At 39.0% G+C, this 17,758-nt stretch overlaps 1 protein-coding gene across 1 annotated transcript in view; it reads right to left on the minus strand.

Moving 5' to 3' along the window:
* syne1b (spectrin repeat containing, nuclear envelope 1b) overlaps window positions 1–17,758 on the minus strand; it is a 110,774-nt gene that overhangs the window by 28,974 nt on the left and 64,042 nt on the right. Inside the window, exons 78-103 of the mRNA XM_016491883.1 lie at window positions 14,989–15,429; window positions 14,432–14,769; window positions 14,133–14,277; window positions 13,808–14,026; window positions 13,331–13,599; window positions 12,830–12,995; window positions 12,372–12,527; window positions 12,086–12,238; window positions 11,793–11,975; window positions 11,474–11,611; window positions 11,197–11,382; window positions 10,985–11,107; window positions 10,253–10,435; window positions 9,184–9,327; window positions 8,642–8,830; window positions 7,961–8,101; window positions 6,626–6,745; window positions 6,382–6,543; window positions 6,069–6,263; window positions 5,193–5,354; window positions 4,301–4,492; window positions 3,307–3,441; window positions 3,028–3,128; window positions 2,253–2,430; window positions 1,514–1,645; window positions 1,170–1,319 (exon numbers count right to left, since the gene is read on the minus strand). Of these exons, the coding sequence (XP_016347369.1) occupies window positions 1,170–1,319; window positions 1,514–1,645; window positions 2,253–2,430; window positions 3,028–3,128; window positions 3,307–3,441; window positions 4,301–4,492; window positions 5,193–5,354; window positions 6,069–6,263; window positions 6,382–6,543; window positions 6,626–6,745; window positions 7,961–8,101; window positions 8,642–8,830; window positions 9,184–9,327; window positions 10,253–10,435; window positions 10,985–11,107; window positions 11,197–11,382; window positions 11,474–11,611; window positions 11,793–11,975; window positions 12,086–12,238; window positions 12,372–12,527; window positions 12,830–12,995; window positions 13,331–13,599; window positions 13,808–14,026; window positions 14,133–14,277; window positions 14,432–14,769; window positions 14,989–15,429 (4,701 nt within the window). The remainder of the gene's footprint in view (window positions 1–1,169; window positions 1,320–1,513; window positions 1,646–2,252; window positions 2,431–3,027; window positions 3,129–3,306; window positions 3,442–4,300; window positions 4,493–5,192; window positions 5,355–6,068; window positions 6,264–6,381; window positions 6,544–6,625; window positions 6,746–7,960; window positions 8,102–8,641; window positions 8,831–9,183; window positions 9,328–10,252; window positions 10,436–10,984; window positions 11,108–11,196; window positions 11,383–11,473; window positions 11,612–11,792; window positions 11,976–12,085; window positions 12,239–12,371; window positions 12,528–12,829; window positions 12,996–13,330; window positions 13,600–13,807; window positions 14,027–14,132; window positions 14,278–14,431; window positions 14,770–14,988; window positions 15,430–17,758) is intronic.

Genomic DNA, 17,758 nt, shown 5'->3' on the forward strand with positions numbered 1-17,758 from the left:
GCCAAGTATGGTGACTCATACTCGGAATTAGTGCTCTGCATTTATCCCATCCAAAGCGCACACACACAGCAGTGAACACACACACCCAGAGCAGTGGGCAGCCATATTGCTGCGGCACCCGGGGAACAGTTGGGGGTTCGGTGCCTTGCTCAAGGGCACCTCAGTCGTGGTATTGAAGGTGGAAGAGAGCAATTACAATTCCTGCCGGACTTGAGACTCGAACTCGTAACCTTTGGGTCTCGATATTTTCTTTGGGTTACGAGTCCGACTCTCTAACCTTTAGGCCACGACTTCAGTGATGTGATGTATTTAATTCTACAGCTCTATCTGTAGTTTTACTTTTTACTATTAGCAGTGTTATTATTGTTAACTAAAACAATGAAAAATTATTTTCGGTAATTAAAATGAAATATAAATAAATAAATAAAAACTTAAACGTGAAAAACTTAAAAATTAGAAATGTTGCCTTGGCAAGTAAAATTACTACAACTAAAAATTTAATAAAATTAAATTAGTGCCATGTAGAAATATTAAGCAACATTACTAAAACTAAACTAAACTAAAATTAAAATGAAAACTGAAAATATAAAAATAAAAGCTAATGCAAAATATTCATAAATACAGTAATAGTATATAAATAATACTTAAACAACATTGACTATTAGGAATGCTAAAGTACTTGCGCATTTATATAAACAGATGGGAAGCAGTGGCCCAAAAATTGTCTCTAATTAAAATTACTAATTTAATTATATTACAAATGTTCTAAAAATACTAGAAATTATACTAACAATACTAAAAACGGTCTAATATTTTTTATATATATTGGTACTAATATTATAATAATTAATAATTTTAAGAATTTAAAATATATTTTAAAAAGCAATAATAATTTCATGCAATTTTAATATTCCATGTAATTTTCTGTCCAGAATAAATATTTGTAAGGATACATATATATTTAAAAAAAATCATATAAAGACTACTGGGATGCATTTCTATTTATATGTCAGATACCAACTGATTCTAAAGTATTATATACTTAAGTGTGCAAATGTCTCTAACATTAAACATCCAATGAGTGTGGGCGAATAGGTTTGGCTTTCTCCTGGAGGAAGGCTAATGTCTGTCTCATAGGAATCAGTTACAGATCCGCCCAATGTTCAGACCTCATGGTTGGAGAGCTGCGTCTCAGCGTTCTCCGTCAGCAGCGCAGGGCCAGAAAACAGTGTGTTCTCCACATCATCCACCCAAGAGGACGTGGCTGTGACTGCTGAATAAAGCTGCTGCTCCATCAGAATGACCTCTCGCTCTGTGGCCTGCAGAAACAATCAAACATAACCTAATGTTTACCATGACACCAACCACAAACGCACGTCACAATGCTAAACTGTCAAATTAAGCAATAAACCTCTCAAGGCTGTGTATTGTAGTGATTTCATGGTTAAGGAGTGTAAACATTAGATTGTGTTTGTATCAAAAAGTCAGAAGTGTTTTATAATAATGTGGCTACCTGAGGAGTCATCTCCTTTATTTTCTGACTAAATCCATTGTGCAGAGACATCATGCTGGACTTGTCCTGGACGCGAGTCTCTCTCTTATAGACCGGGGCTGCAGTCTTCACACAAGCAGTTCTGGAGTAAAACTGTTTGAAAATATACAACTTTTACAAAACACTCCACCAACAGAGGCAGTTTCTGATTATTACAACAGTTATGCAGCTCCAGTTATGCAAGGATATTCTCTGAAGGCAGCCAGGCAGCAAAAAGAACAGTGTTAAAGTTTAAAGGAAAATGATAGTTGAAAACCCAAATAGAGAAAGAAAGAGGGAGAGAGAGAGAGAGACTAATAGTAATATGTAACATACATTAAAAACAGATTTATGGGAGAAAATATCTAGGTGACCTAAAATGTATGCCTTTTAAGCTAAAATCTTGATGCTTAAAAGAGTCTATATATGCTATTTGTAATCTACCCTCATACATTTCAGTTATGTGAACTATTGATGGGAGAAACAAAGCTTTTTGAAACTTTGAATCACTTGCTTCCAAAACGGTTCACGGTTCATCAAATACCATTAAATATGAAATGTCTGTATGTGTTCTTTTATTAATTTACAGGGCTTGTTTTGTTTGTTTGTTTAAACAAACACTTGTTTAAAACAAATGATTCGAAAAGGTTTCAAAGCTTCATGAAGCAGTGTTTTGAACATGCCCATCAGTAATGTGAACACTGTAATGAAATCACTGTACCGGTTGTTTGCTGTCTTGCTCCAGCGTGTTCATAAGGAGCTGTAGTTTAGTGGTCATGTCTTTTTTCAGACTTTCCCATCTCTTTCTCCTCTGCTTCTTCACGGCCTGAACGTCTCCCTCCAGCTCCACATCAGGCAAGAGGATCTGTGTCGCACTGCAGAACATTTGACAGACAGAACTGTGAAGAGAGAGTCAGGGGAGTGCGATAATGACAAAAAGTGATATCTCGATATTTTCTGGAATTTTGCCGATAACGATAATCAGATGATATTTTGCTGTGCGTGTTATTGTGCTGGTACTTTGGCAGGTTTAGGACTGCTGACTTCCAAAGCTTTTGATATATTCTGTGTGGTGATTAGTTTGCAGGCGTACTTTTCCAATAAGTTTGAATTGATTTCTACCTTTTATGGGCATTTTTACCTTCATAAGGCCAATTTTTTTTCTAACCCTAATTAAATGTATGCATCCTCTTTTGTGTCAAATTCTTAAATTTCATCAATAAATTCAAATAGTAAGATACTATAGGGATGTTACCAAGCAAATGAACTCAGTATCAACAACATTTCTATTTGCAATGCAGAGGTGGCACAGAATCTGCATCTGAAGTGGCGTTTAGATGCATTAACACAGACTGTTTAATGCAGGACATGAATGCAGTTAACCTGCAGGTACAAAAGCATAAATAATGTTATAATATATATCGCAAACCCCTAGAGTCAGGGATTTTAGTCTGAGGTAAAAATGATATTCCTGTGAGATGTGAGAGAAATGTTACCTGGCTCTGATGGGTGACGCCTGCTGGGTGAGTATTTCCTCTCCACGACTCGCTACAGATTTCAACAGCTTCTTCTGCTCTGCAAGTTGCTCTTCAAGCTCCTGAATTAACCCAAAATATTGTCATTCCTCATTTAAACAGATGCTTTCTTATTGAATGCAACTTACAGTAGACTTACCACAGGTTCAGTCCCACTGGAGGACACAATGGTGATAGTTCTAGATCCATTATTTTGTTTTTTAAAACCCCAAAACTACCTTCTTGTAAAATGTGATCTACCTTCTGTTTCTGGAGGGTGTCCTGGTGCTGTAGGCTGCGTGTGGAGCGGGCCTGGGCCAGCCAGTCCTGCATGTTTGGACTCTGGGAGAGACTGGAGTCTGATTCACTGGAGTCTGATGGCTCCTTAAGGGAATCCTGCAGGAGAGGGAGAATGCAAACATTAGTACTTACAGTGGATTAAAATTTTGGTTATCATTCTGCAATATTCTTATGAATAATAGCAGGAAAAGAGGAAGCCATGCAGGAGATTGTCATATTCAGACCGAACCCAGTGCTGCTGAATTATTCTGCACATAGAGTGACAAGCAAAATACTGTAGCTGGGATATATTATTATTACGCTCGCTCTTTGAGGGCCTTTCAACTCCTCCCAAATTAAAGTAGCCTGCAGGACATAAAAGACAAAATGTTTAGAGACTAAGAGAATCTCACAAAAAACATGTTTTGGTCAAATTTCACCCCAAAAGAAAAAAATAATAATTTATATTTTATTTTATTATATTATATTTTATTTTATTTTAATAAAACTTATTGTGTCATATTCTGTTTATATATTTATTATTTTATGTATATTTTATATTTATTTATGTATATTAGGTTTTTATATATATATATATATATATATATATAGTAATACTCAGATTGTTTTGCATTGTTTGCACATTAAATTATGGCTTTATTGTTTTTTTTATTGCTTTTATTTGTTTTTATTGCTTTAATGTTTAATTTTTATATTTTTATTAAAAAGATACTACATAAAATGCATTATTATTATTATTATTATTATCATGTACAATGATAATACCATGTTTTTTAAATTATTATTATTATTATTTTTTGGGCATCGTAATTTTTTTCATTCTTGGAGTACCATCTAATGCAATGATATATGGTATATACATAAGTTAATTATTCAGTGTCATGACATACAGTATATCAAAGTATAATAGTATGAACACCTGTAAGTCGCTTTGAATTCAGAGTTCAAGCCCCACCTGAATGTTGATCTGCTTGTCCTGCAGCATCCTCTGCAGCTCTAGCAGGCTGCCTTTCAGCGTACGCAACTTCCTGGCCAGCTGCTCTGCGTCCTCCCTGTTCTCCGGCCGGCCTTCCAGCAGAAGATTCTCACTGTGTCTGGAGAGCTCGGAAAGAGCCAGCACCTTCTCCTCGATCTCCAGCAGCATGTTCTGCAGGAGCAACAGAAGCGAGGCCAGCTCAAACATGGTTCTTCCACTGTCATCCCAGGCCCTTACCAACACCTACAGCACCGAACATTATCCGTAATCCCTCACGTGCCATGCTCCCAGTAAACATGCATTCTTTAGGATAACAGGAATGTATAAAAGTACTTGAAAATATATCCAAAATCCAAAAAGACTATGCATATGCTTCTAATAAAATGTCAAGGTGTTTCACAGTGGGACATCTGACAGTTTGTAACCTTCTCGTGAAGGCAAAAGTAGACCCGCCTCTTTCCCCACCAATACTGCAGCCACCCTCATGAATATGTAATAGGAGGCAGAGCAGATTTCCAGTGAGCACCAATCCTCTCTCAGGAATACTCTAATACCCTTAAAGCCATTATAACTGTGAACGGTGTTACGCTGAGACATTTACATAATCTGATTACAGCTCGTGCCACAGACGCTTAAGAATCAATCCATCTGAACGCTCAGAGGCCTTCTAATACTGCTGTTTACGGTTAACAAATTTTCCTGTTCCTGAGTCCAGTGGAATTCAGCAAAAACTCAATCATTTAAAAACACAAAGCAGGCATAAGTTTCAGGAGTTAACACAAAATAATACATTTTCTTTTGTACTTCAATCTGTAAATAATTAATAAAGTACTGTACACATTTAGTGATCTGCTGTAGGGGGCGTTCTAACCTGACAGTCTCTGAGTTGCTCTTCCATGTCTGAGTCTTGAGAGCAGGAAGTGATGTTACCGCGAGTGCTCTGCAGCCATTGGTGCAGCTGGTCTGCCTGGTTCAGGTAGCGCTGTAAAGCCTGCGCCTCTTGCTGCTTTTCCACACGTTCACTCTGTCGCTCCTACACACATCAGCATATATACATATATACTGGGTATCTTTAAAGAACAGAAGCCTTTAATAGGCAATAAAATGAGTGAAAAAATCAGTACACCATAACTTTCTGAAGAAACAAATATATATATATATATAAAAAAAAAACAGAAAAAAAGATTATTGAAATACTCATCATAATTGTTAGTGAATATCCATCTTTCTGTTACTATGGATATTTTATTTATTTTTTTAAAGAAATGTATGCTTTCCTACAGCAAGGACACATTAAATTGATCAAAAGTGACAGTGAAGACAGTTATAATGTTACAAAAGATTCCAATTTCAAATAAATGCTGTTCTTTTGAACTTTCAATTCATCAAATAATCCTGAAAAAACGTATTATGATTTCCACAAAAATATTAAGCAGCACAACAGTTTTGAATAATGATAATAAGATTTTTTTTTTTTTGAGCAGTAAATCAGCATATTAGAATGATTTCTGAAAGATCATGTGACACTAAAAACTGGAGTAATGATGCTGAAAATTCAGCTTTGCATCACAAGAATAAATATATTTTACAATATATTCAGATAGAAAACTGTTATTTTAAATTGTAATAATATTTCACAATATTACTGTTTTACTTTATTTTTTCACAACATGTTTGCAAAAAACTGAGCACTAATAATGTATGAAGGGTGTTCTAAAAATAAGTTAAATTATTATTCCTGGCATACCTCAAGAAGTTGGCGTTTTCCAGAAGCCTTCATGTGGATGGTGGTCATCCTCTCGGTCAGCACAGTGAGTGTGGACTGCATGGCCAGCTGATCCGCAGAGTCCGAGTCCACCGCATCAGAGATCAGCTCTTCTGTGAAGCTGGACTGAAGCTCATCTATATCATTCTGCAGTTTGACAATTTCCTCCATCTGATTCTGGAGGAATACGGCAATATGACATTTTGTTGTGCATCAGTAATCTTATACATTTCTTACAGTGTAGAGCTGGAGCAAAAACAATGAAGAAGCTCCTTTAGTATTTCAATCTTCTCACCTGATGTAGGACCATTTGTCTGTCGGGACTGAGATCGTGCATAGGGGGCTCATTTAATCTGGTCTCGATGGACTCCATCTTAGTAGAGATGGACTGTAGAGAGCCCTGATAGCGCTGCTGCTTCTCCAGAGCCTCATAGAGCGTCTTCTGCTTTTCACTTATCTGTAAAACATGAAGATAAACTTGAAGACCAGATTTGAAATCCTGGTGCATTTGACTGTTGAACACAAAAAGTCATACGTACCACACTTTTCAGGGTCTCCCACGAGCGCTGAAGATCATCTAAGCTCGCTACAGACTCCAGCGCGGGATTGTACAGCTCCTGGATGGGCGCTCTGGTGAGAGGGGCCCTTCCCATGGACATCTACATTTAGGACAGTCAAGAGAAAACCATGCAAGATTAAATATATCATGTTAATACGCTACAAAGTCATTGCACTGCAGTCTGTCACAGACTTAACATGTACTGATTCAGGTTAAAATTAAGGGTACTATATGTGACCCTGGACCACGAAACCAGTCTTAAGTCGCTTGGTTATATTTGTAGCAATAGCCAAAAAAACATTGTATGGGTCAAAATTATTGATTTTTCTTTTATGCCAAAATCATTAGGATATTAAGTAAAGATCATGTTCCATGAAGATATTTTGTAAATTTCCTACCGTAAATATATCAAAACTTAATTTTTGATTAGTAATATGCATTGCTAAGAACTTCATTTGGACAACTTTAAAGGCGATTTTCTCAATATTTTGATTTTTTTGCACCCTCAGATTCCAGATTTTCAAATAATTGTATCTCGACCAAATATTGTCCTATCCTAACAAACCATACATCAATGGAAAGCTCATTTATTCAGAAGGATAATTAATTTCATAATTTCAAAAAATTGACCCTTATGACTGGTTTTGTGGTCCAGGGTCACATATGTTCAGAATGACGCATTACACCCACTATTACACCCGATTATAGTTTTTATTAATATTTTGAATCAGTTTGTATTTTTTTAAATGTTAGTTTTTATATTTTCCATTTTCATTTTATTTTAGTTTTTCGTTTTAGTAATGTAGATGTGCATTTCTATCATTTTAGTCTTTTTTAATGTCTATATGGTTTTTATTAATTATTGTAACCATATACAAGCCATATAAATATTAGATGAAAATTAAATGAGAAATTAAATTAGAAATGGTGTTAACTGAAATAAGCTGAAGTTCTAAAATGAAATAAAAATAAATTAAAACTATATAGAAATATTTAAAATGATGCAATTTGATTTTATTTTTGTGAGGGACAAATAAACCAGTATTAATACGAGCATGTGATTCATTATTTGAATGTACTGGACAAAGATAAGACATTTTTACACAACAACTGACAATGTAGCACATTACTATACAAAACATTATTGCATATTGTTTCATATACTATTTCCACAAATAGAATGCAGTATACAATATAAACTGCGCAGTAGACAGTATGTTGAGTTTCCATTACCAGTGAAACTGGTAATTGCAAAAGGGCAGCACAGGCTAAAAGTCTGCTAGAAATCAGATTGCTTTGATATTCCTGCTAATACCTTGCTAATGGCTGCTTCAGGGTTAGTGATAGGAGAGGGAGATCGACAGAAAGCAGGAGAGCAGATCTCACTGCTGGTGCCCTCCTCGCCTGACTCCTCTGTCACAGGAGACAGGAGAGACTGACAGCGACCAGCCGACATCTGACAGCATCACAAGAAAGAGAGAGTCACGGAGCAGAAGATATTAGTCGATCAGTTCACAAAGCTGTTAATCAAGTTATTTGATTTTGACAAGCAAAGATCACAGAGAGATACAGTAAGTAAACAACGCTGTTCAGGTAAGAGGGTCAGTTTTTCATCAACACAATGCAAATTGATTTCTTATTCTGCATTTTCCAATTCATCATTTTCTTAATAAGTACTTTTGTTTTGTTTTCATGCTAAATATTTAAATATTTAAAACTAAATTTGGATTCATCTGAAAACCCTTTTCAAGGGTAACAAGTCTTAATATCTTATGCCATTTGCTTGTCAAGTAAACTGATCTTGATTTAAGAATGATTATATATTTTTAATACAAGCCAATTAAAAACATGATTACAAAGCATGTTTTGAAGTGCACAGAGTTATTTAGAATATATGAACAAACAGCAATTGCTTTTTAAAATATTTAACACTCCAGTCTGTTTCCTTTTCCCTCAATTACACTGTCATGCCCACGTTCAGGGTAATGGTACGTACTGAGACTTGTGATTGGGTATTTCTTTTAATAGCATCACCATCCAGTTCCTCCAGACTCTCGGTTAAACCCTCTGCATCACTCACTGTCAGGAGTGTGGTGGCGTGTTTAGCTTTCACCGTCAGCATCTTACACTTGGAGTTCAGGGATGCAATTTGCTCCTGGTAGCCCTTGATTTTCTGGGCCAGTTCCTGTTTAGATAAAAACAAACACAGAATATGACAGATGTTATTTAGCTACCCTTTAGGTTAATGCAAGAAACAGGAAAGATCAGTCTGGCTACACACAAACAGTTGACATTAAAACACAAAAACAAGATTAGCGGACAGTGTGGCATCTCTCAGCTGAATATCCATCTCACCTCATCAATGTTGTAATTTTTACCTACAACGAAAACTATTCAATTTTTAAATTGGTTTTTAATTCATTATTTTTATTCATATATTTTTTTAATTATTCAAAATTTATTTGTAATAATAACATTTATTCAAAATATTAATAAATACTATAATAGTATATAAATAATACAAAAATAACACTGCACCTCATGATGGTTAATTTGTGTCTGCAGCTCTTGAATGTTACTGGTGTTCACAGGTTGGTCCTGAATGACCCGGTGAGCATCTTCAATCATGGCCTGCAGGTTTCTGACTTCCTGTTCATACTGTTCATACTGCACTACTGCCTCCTAAAACAGATATAACACACATATGCACACGTTTATTTTTATATCACAAAGAAGACATTAATTATAATTACTACACCCCTTAACATCCTCTTTCAGACACCGCTGACACATTTAAATGCAAATTAATACACTATTAAGTTATTTTACGAAGGTGTTTCATCATGTAGACCCAACAATGTTGGTCTGGTTTAATATAGCAAAACCAGACCCACTCTTAAAGTACACATGCAAAGTTATTCATACTTTAAAAATAACCCTCTGAATATATCTTTAATTTATAATCCTTTCTGACAGATCATAAAACAAATTTGTGAACATTTGTGCCTAATAAGCTATATGCACTAGGGCTGTCAAAATTACTGAAAAACTAAAAACTTAGACATGTCTTTAGACATGTTTTTTAAAAGTTGAACTTGCATTAATTTTACATGGCTTTCTAAACATGCCGTTCTGCGAGAAGCGAGTGCAATGCTGATAGATGTCCCTCTAGAAAATGTGATAAATATGCGTTCTGTGTGAACGGCTTGGTTTCAGTTTTGACGTAAACAACATCTTCTCCACACTGATGCTCTCATTTCCCGTAATATATGAATGAACAACGTAGCAGCGTCGCATCTAGTGGGTTCAACTGGATAGGCTAACAAAAGCATTCAAATGCAATCAATGACACATACATCGTCATCGCATCAACATAAGGCTGCCCGACGGCTGACACAGACCTTAACGTTTTTGCATTCGAATGTGGATTTTTTTTTTTTATTATTAAACGAATATTCGAAATTCGAATTTTTTTTGACAGCCCTAATAAGCACGCAACACATGATCCAGGAAGATTCAGAAATGTACTGGATTTGGTGCTGGAATCGAGACCAGCTGGTAAGCAGGTGTTTTTATTCCCATCTGGTGCCGCAACAGCTCCTCCTACCTGTAGGATGTTGCATTGCTGGATGGCGGTGTGCTGCAGTTGACTGGCCTCTTGTTGCAGATTCAGAGCAGTGCGGCAGATGGACAGACTAGTCACCACTTCCTCAGGAACTCTTAGAGCGCTCTGACAGTCCTGTACGGCCTCCACCTGCTGCTTGAAGCTCTCCATGTCCGCCAGCAAACGCTGAAAAAGATCAAAATCTATTCTAAGAACAAAACTACTTCCCTTCCACACTAAAGTATATGTAGCAAAAACAGGTTAATGGAAAGCACTTAGTAATTAATCTGAAGAACCTTTCTGTTACCAGGTCCAGATATTTAACCAGCCACTACACTACAGCCACAGACTTATTTACTTAGAAGAATATACTTTATTATGTTTACTTTATGCATACTTGAAAGGAATAGCTCACCAAAAAATGAAACTTTGCTGAAAATGTACTCATCCTCAGACCATCCAGAAATTTAGCATTCCATCACTTGCTCACCAATGGATAATCTGCAGTGAACGAGTGCCGTCAGAATGAGAGTCCAAACAGCTGATAAAAGCATCACAATAATCCACACAACTCCAGTCCATCAATTAACATCTGACTGCAGAAGATCCTTTGATGAGCAAGTCATGTAATACTAAATTTCTCCAAATCTGTTTCCAGTGAAGAAGCAAACTTTTTGGAGGATGTCTTAAAGAGGAAAATAAATACTTCTTGAGAATCAAGACAGATTAATGTACCTGTCTTTGAGTCAGTTGTTCTTTTAGACTCAGTCGGGACAGTTCTGGAGATGTAAGAGTGGCCTGAACCTGCTCCAGAGACACATGCAGGGCCTTCACTTCAGTCTCAAACCTCTCCATATCCTGAAACAAAATAGAAAGGCAGTCGCATTTAGCTAGAGAAAAAGTCTCCAGTGTAGTTAAGAGAATAAAACATCAAAAAAACGTCACACCTTTGCTGCGTCCTGTAGACTCTGCAGTCGTAATCTGATGCTCTGCTCCAGCTCCTCAGTGTGCCGGCTCAGTTCTGACACCTGCTGTCCCATGGCCTCCACCTGCAGCGTCTCAGACAGTATCTCCACCTTCTCCTGCATGGCCCTCAGGTCACCATGGAGCTCACGTGACTCACGTAGAACAGACTGCAGGGCCAAAAACACAGATAGGTGATTTCACAAAAATAATTGAAGTTGGACTCTATGCTATTTGTGTATTCTGTGTATTGTGGTTCACCTGATACATCCTGATCTGCTCTTGCAGGTGTGAGGAGGAGTTCCAGATGATGTTGGCCTTCACCAGGCTCCTGGCTCTGTCTGTCCACTTCACTATGAACTCAAACATCTCGCTGTATTCATCTAGATGTGCATCAGCCTTGAGAGAAAAGACATACCACATGACATTCAGTATATGAAAAGCTCTAATTGAAAGGTCATAAATTATCAAATAGCTTGTAGGAAATTGGTTCGATTTGACTAAGATTGTGTCTTTTTTCTATTAGCAGAATGTTCTTTTTGTCTTTAATCGATTAGTAGAATATAATAGATCTTCTTGCCTTCTTTAGCCATATTGTCTTATATTCGGCCAGTCGAAGAGTGTGATGATGGATCTCTCGTAATTTGGCAATAGCATCAGCCAGCTGTCTAGCTATCAGAGGGTTACGGCGACCAAAGTCCTGCACTGCAGCTTCTAACTCAGCGAGATTTCGTCCACAGCCGTCAAGTTCATCACAGAGATGCTAGAAATACAGTCCAAGTACTTTATGGTCATTCAAAAGAGGGAAATTTGTTTATAAAAAAACACCAGAAATATTATCAATTAAAAAGATTATTCGGATGCAACACTAACTCTGGCCTCATCTTTGGCCTGATCAATATCAGTGGCCTTTTCCTTTAGAGACGTAGAGACAGCCTTCAATTTTTCGGACACGTCATGAATTCTGGAGTTGAACTCCTCTTTAATAACTCTGGTCTTCTGGATGTCTCTCTCCTTGGCTTGAACCTAAAGATACGATTCATTATTTATATCTTACATGAAGCTTTAGTAAAAATTGTTGTTGAAAACATATGTCTTCTACGAATTAATAAAAACCTGCCTATTAATCCACAATGAAAACAAAAGGGTAATTATGTACCTGGTCCTCAATGGATCCCAGTGCCAGGGACACTTCTGCCAGTTGCATTGAGATCTCAGATGGTAAAATAGTGTACAGGTCCAAGTATTTACTTTGCTGCTGTTCTGCAAGCTTGTCTACATTCTGACGATGAGTAATCAGCTCTCCATGCATCACCTGCACAATGATACAATTCAATTAAGGCAAATTCATAGTACCATTCTATTTACTTACTACTGTACACAATATGCAAACCATCTATATGCATGCAATACCAGGATGACACACTATGTTTGCTAAAATGTGCAGTATACAAGCAAGATATACTGCGCTGGCTACTGCATCCCACATTACAATGTGCTCAGCTTTATTTCAAATCATCTAAATAAACATGCACTATAGTGAAAACAGTGTTGTATACTAAAGTTTATAACATATATTGCCAGATGCAGCATACTATTTCAGGTATTATTTTTCACCTCCAGTTCTTGAGTCAGAATGTCCAGATCAGATGTGGGGTTCAGCAGAAGCTCCCTGGAGTCCTGGATCCAGCTCTTGACAAGACTCAGTCCTCTCTCCACGCCTTCCCTGTCCGACAGTTCCTGCTGAACCTGAGTCTTTCCTGTCCTGGCCTTCTGCAGAAGACTACAAGAGACACGGAATAAACAAATTAGCATTCAGTCCATATTTGGCATGCGGCATCAGTTTAATTAGGCCAATATGGGAAGCAAGACTACACTGACATTAAACAGGTTGGTATTCAGTCTTTACATTTTGCGCTAGCTGCAAATGCACTGGTTACTGTAGGCAGCTGAATGACAACTAATATTACACAGTGTATCGGTGATCATACTGATACAGTGTTTCTTTAAAGTCTGTAAAAACATGGTGCCATTTTCTATGACAAGTATTAAACAGCACTGTATTTTGGTGGATTTCATTATTATTGTTTTGTATTGTATTGGAGGAAGACTGTGTACCTTTCTAGCTGATCTTGCACAGCTTTGACCTCCCTCAGACTTGGCAATTTCTCATGATCAGCCGCTGGCACAGACACCTCCACACCATGTAGCAGGCTGAGAGCATACTGTCGTAGTAGAGTTAGAGAAGACAGCTCCCTCTCCAGGTCCTGACTAACCAGCTCGTACTGGTCCAGATGCGACTGCAGTGTGGCTTTGGAGGCTTTCTCAGCAGTGCAATCAGGAACGCGGCCCTTTAGTTCTTCTGTTACAGCTCTTACCTTCATCATCTGAACAACATAATATCTTGTTTGAAAAACTGTAATTTTTTGTAACATTAACCTGTTTGCCCAAGCTCTTGTACCATTAAATTTGATACATGTATTCAATATACCATTTCAAACCATTTAAATGTTGTAGCATTATAACATTTCCTTAATTTGAGTAGAGGCAGAACCCCGGGATATCTGGCCACAAATACCACAAGTGAAACTGCACCTTTTCCCTGAAAGTTCTCCATTCGTGGGCCGTATCCTCCAGCACCCTTTCTTGACCTCGTGCTACACTACGCAACCGGGTCCAGCGCTGCCACACTGTGGTCATGGATCGGCTTATGGTGGCTTTACTGGCGTCACTTCCAATCAGCTCTAACTGGGACGCTTGCTCTTCCAGACCAGTCAGCTTTTCTTGGAAACTGTTCACCATAGATACTAACGACTGCATGCCAAAGATGGAGACATTTTGAATTGGTTTATCATCATGTAGACAGCTGAATAAGTTTATTGTCTCATGAAAGAGAGTCAATTCTGCATACTTAGCTCACCTTATGACTCCGGAGTTTCTCTTCAGCTTCCTGGTTTGTTGCAGCCTTGGCTGTGGAAAACTCTGTTAGCTTCTTCTCTGCCTCATTCATCAGCTCAATGACTGTCTGTCTGGCCTCCTGATATGAATTCCACTGGGCAACACAGCTGAAAAGGTCATATTATAACTGGGATTATAATTCAGGCCTACAACAGTGTTCTTTTTTAACATCACACTTAAGTCGATTTACAACACCAACCCCTTAATATATCTAAAGGCTCAAATGTTTTGGAAAAAAATGTATTCTGTACCAAACTGCACCTGTTCAGGATGTCTTGGTGGCACTGCAGCTGGTCTCTGACCTCTACGCCTCTCTGCTGTGCAGACTTCACACTAAGTTGAAGTTGCTCCTTGGCTATAGGGTTGACCAGGTTTTCAAGTTGAGGTGGCAAAGATTCCAGCTCCTCAAGAACACCCAGGAACTCCTGTTCAGTGGCCATGATGTCTTCCTGTTGCCTCAGACACTCCTCGTAGTTCTCCACATCCACCCCAAGACTGGCCTGCTGCAAGAAGCCCACAGCGTCCTCCAGCCACTCACAAGCTGTTTGCATTCTGGAGTGATACTTCTGGCACAAGGCGAGAGCTTGCTCTAGCGTTATCTACAGGAGAAACAACTGGATTCATTAGTGTGTTAGCTAGGGGAACCATTGGTTGATTAAGGAAGTCTTACTGGCTTAGCTAGTTAAGAGGTTTGTTAGGCATACTGGCATCCCATGTTGGGGCCTAGTATCCAAAACATATTATGTTGACTATCTATGCAGGGTTTTGTGCTTTAACTAGTAGTCTTGGTTCCACTGATAGTTTAGATTAGAACTTGCCTGTTTGGAGCTGAGGGCACGTTGAACGTCAGCCTCCAGCTTGGCCATTTCTTGTAGACTTGAGTCCACATGAGGGGGAACGAGCTCATTGGCACTGGTGTACTTCTGCTTCTCTCTGGTGCTTAGAGCTGCCACTATCCTAAGCCTTGACTGAACTTCCTCTTGCATAATCTGTTGCTTTCGGATTTCCTCCTGCACCTTCTCAACCTTGACATCTATCACCACCTCAGAGCCAAGTTCATCTTTGATTTGCTGGAGCCAAGTTAAAGTCCGATTGACTTCAGTCTCAAAGTCTTTACTCTGCACAAACCTGTTCTCACACTCCACAATTAGTTCCCCAACAGCTGACTGTAAGGACTGAAGCTCTTCTTGCCAAGAGGTTACCCGCTGCTTTGAAGCCTCATGTGCGGCGGAATCCATGTGGGGTGCCAGATTATCCATCTGCTCCATGAGTCGAGTGAGGTGAGAGCTGGCACCTTGAAGACTAGCAGCCAGGGCATGATAATTTTTCAATCTCTCCTCAGCTGACTGTGTCTCTGCATTGACTTTCACCAGTTGCTCTTTGGTGGCCTTCAGCTCTGAATCCACCTGCATAGCCATGGCTTGATGGTCCTCGAAAGATTCCAGTGTGTCGTCAAGATGTTCTACCCTCTGCTCAATCAATCTTTTCAGACCGTTGTAAAGACTAACCAGTTGGGCCATTTCTTCAGGTCTCCAAGGTTGGCCGGTGCTACGAAATCCCTCTTTCTTCTGGTTAAGCTCACTGACGGCTTGTCCAAGATTAGTCAGCTCCTCCAGGAGAGCTTTATAATCAGCCTGAAGACTGACAACCTCCTCAGTCTTAAGGCCGACGGACTGCGTCCCCAAGTTGTGGAACTGCTCCTCGAGTTCTTTAAGTGCTTTGTGGGTCACATCAATAAAGGAGGCATATTCCTGTCGGGCGAGAATGGCTTGTTGTATTTTCTCTTGTTTCTCCTTGGCTAGTCCTAAAATATTATTGTACTGTTGCGGAAGAGCCATCAATTTCTCATCTAAGTAGCAATGGTCCACTTCATTCAGAGTGGGAAGTATTTCTTGACCTGTTCTTTGCACAGTTAGAAGGAGGTTTTCATACTCCATGGCTTGATCCAATATTTGTTGGTATTTTGTAAGCTGCGAAATTAATTCTGCATCTCCATTCATGAGGTTTATCTCTGGGAAGGTCACAATATCAGCTTGCTTCAACCACTGGCATATCTTTTCGAGATCTACCTTGAAGTACTTCCTGGTCACCAATACTTTTTCCAGCTCCTGAAGCCTCTGGCTACACTTCTGTAGGGCAACTTCGAAGATATTCTGCAGCTCTTGGAGCTTGTTGAGCATCTCTGATTTCTCTTCTTCAGCAGCGTCTTTCATCAGATCCCTACCTTGGGACCACAGGGAGGTCAGCTCACTCTGATAGGCTCTCAAGCTGCTCTGAATGTTCCTGCAAGTCCTCACCTGCTTAGATAGGTCATCAGGAAGAAGGGCCATGTACTCCTCCGCTTGTGCTTTCTTTTCATTCTGCTGGACCCAGGTGATAGCTTGATTCACAGCCAAAAGGAACTGGGTTCTCTCTGTGAAGGCTTTGCTTAGGTGTTTCCTGCGTTGCGCGACTTTGACGCTCAAGGACTCTACCTCTGCTTGAGTTTCTGAGATGAGCTGCTGCAGTCTTTGCTTTTCGTTTAGCCCCAGATGTGCTAAAACCCTATCTGCATCGCTCATGGCCTGGGACAACAGAAGCTGCTTGGCTTCCAGCTCACTGCATATGCTTAGATGGTCGAAAAGGAAACTCTGAGCTAGTTCAGGTGGAGGACTCATCTTCATGGCTTCAGATAGGGCAGGCTGTTGCTCCTCAGCCCATTCGCAAGCTTCCCTCAAACGGGCCTCAACTTGGCCCATGTCTTCAAGGGTCACAATGGAGTCTTGGATCTTCCTCTCTATGAGACTCTCTAGATGGGCCCATCGCTGCTCAAAGTGGCCAATCTGCTCCTTCACCAGCTCTTTATCGTCCAGGTTTAAGTGGTACATTACTTTTTGCTTCTGCTCTTTGAGGTCCTCAAGTGTGCTTTTCTTTTCTTTAAGAACAACCGAGAGCTTCCGAAGAGCCTCCAAATGATCAGATGAACTCTCAGCATCAGTTCTACAAGATCATAAAATAATAATGTAACTCTCAGAAGTCTCAAATTACACTTCCAATGTAGCACTAATTAAAAGTGACATATGAATACATTTACACTAAATCCTGAATAACAGTTTTACCTGGCCAGGTTATCCCATTCCTTGGACACCTGTTCAAAGAGGGCTTCCATGGCACTGATGCAGTCATGATACTCTTTAGTCCTCTGCAGATCTTCCTCTCTCTGAGCCTGCAGTTTGTTGGCCTGATGGCATAGTTCCAGCCATGCATGGCTCAGTCGTCCAATCTCTGTATGCTCAGGAGACTCCTGCCCTTCTGTCAGCTTACTCACAAGCTCTGTCATCTTAGTCAGAGTGCTTTGTCTGCTTTGAAGCTGCTCGCCAAATTCCTACAGGCAACATGAGCACAGAGGATAAGCCAAATGTATAAAAAGAGATAACATTAGAAATGAAAAATGACTCTTTTATGTTATAAATACATCTCCCTGGTCTTATTGTGAACAATTCATCGGTGCACGCTATTCTAAAAATAAAAATGTGTGTTTTCATAATCTATCATCAAATATATCAAATAAATCTCCACAATCTAAAAAAAATGTTTCCCTTCCTGCTG

This window comes from Sinocyclocheilus anshuiensis, unplaced genomic scaffold (assembly GCF_001515605.1).
Source record: "Sinocyclocheilus anshuiensis isolate Anshui unplaced genomic scaffold, SAMN03320099.WGS_v1.1 scaffold261, whole genome shotgun sequence".
Lineage (NCBI taxonomy): Eukaryota > Metazoa > Chordata > Actinopteri > Cypriniformes > Cyprinidae > Sinocyclocheilus > Sinocyclocheilus anshuiensis.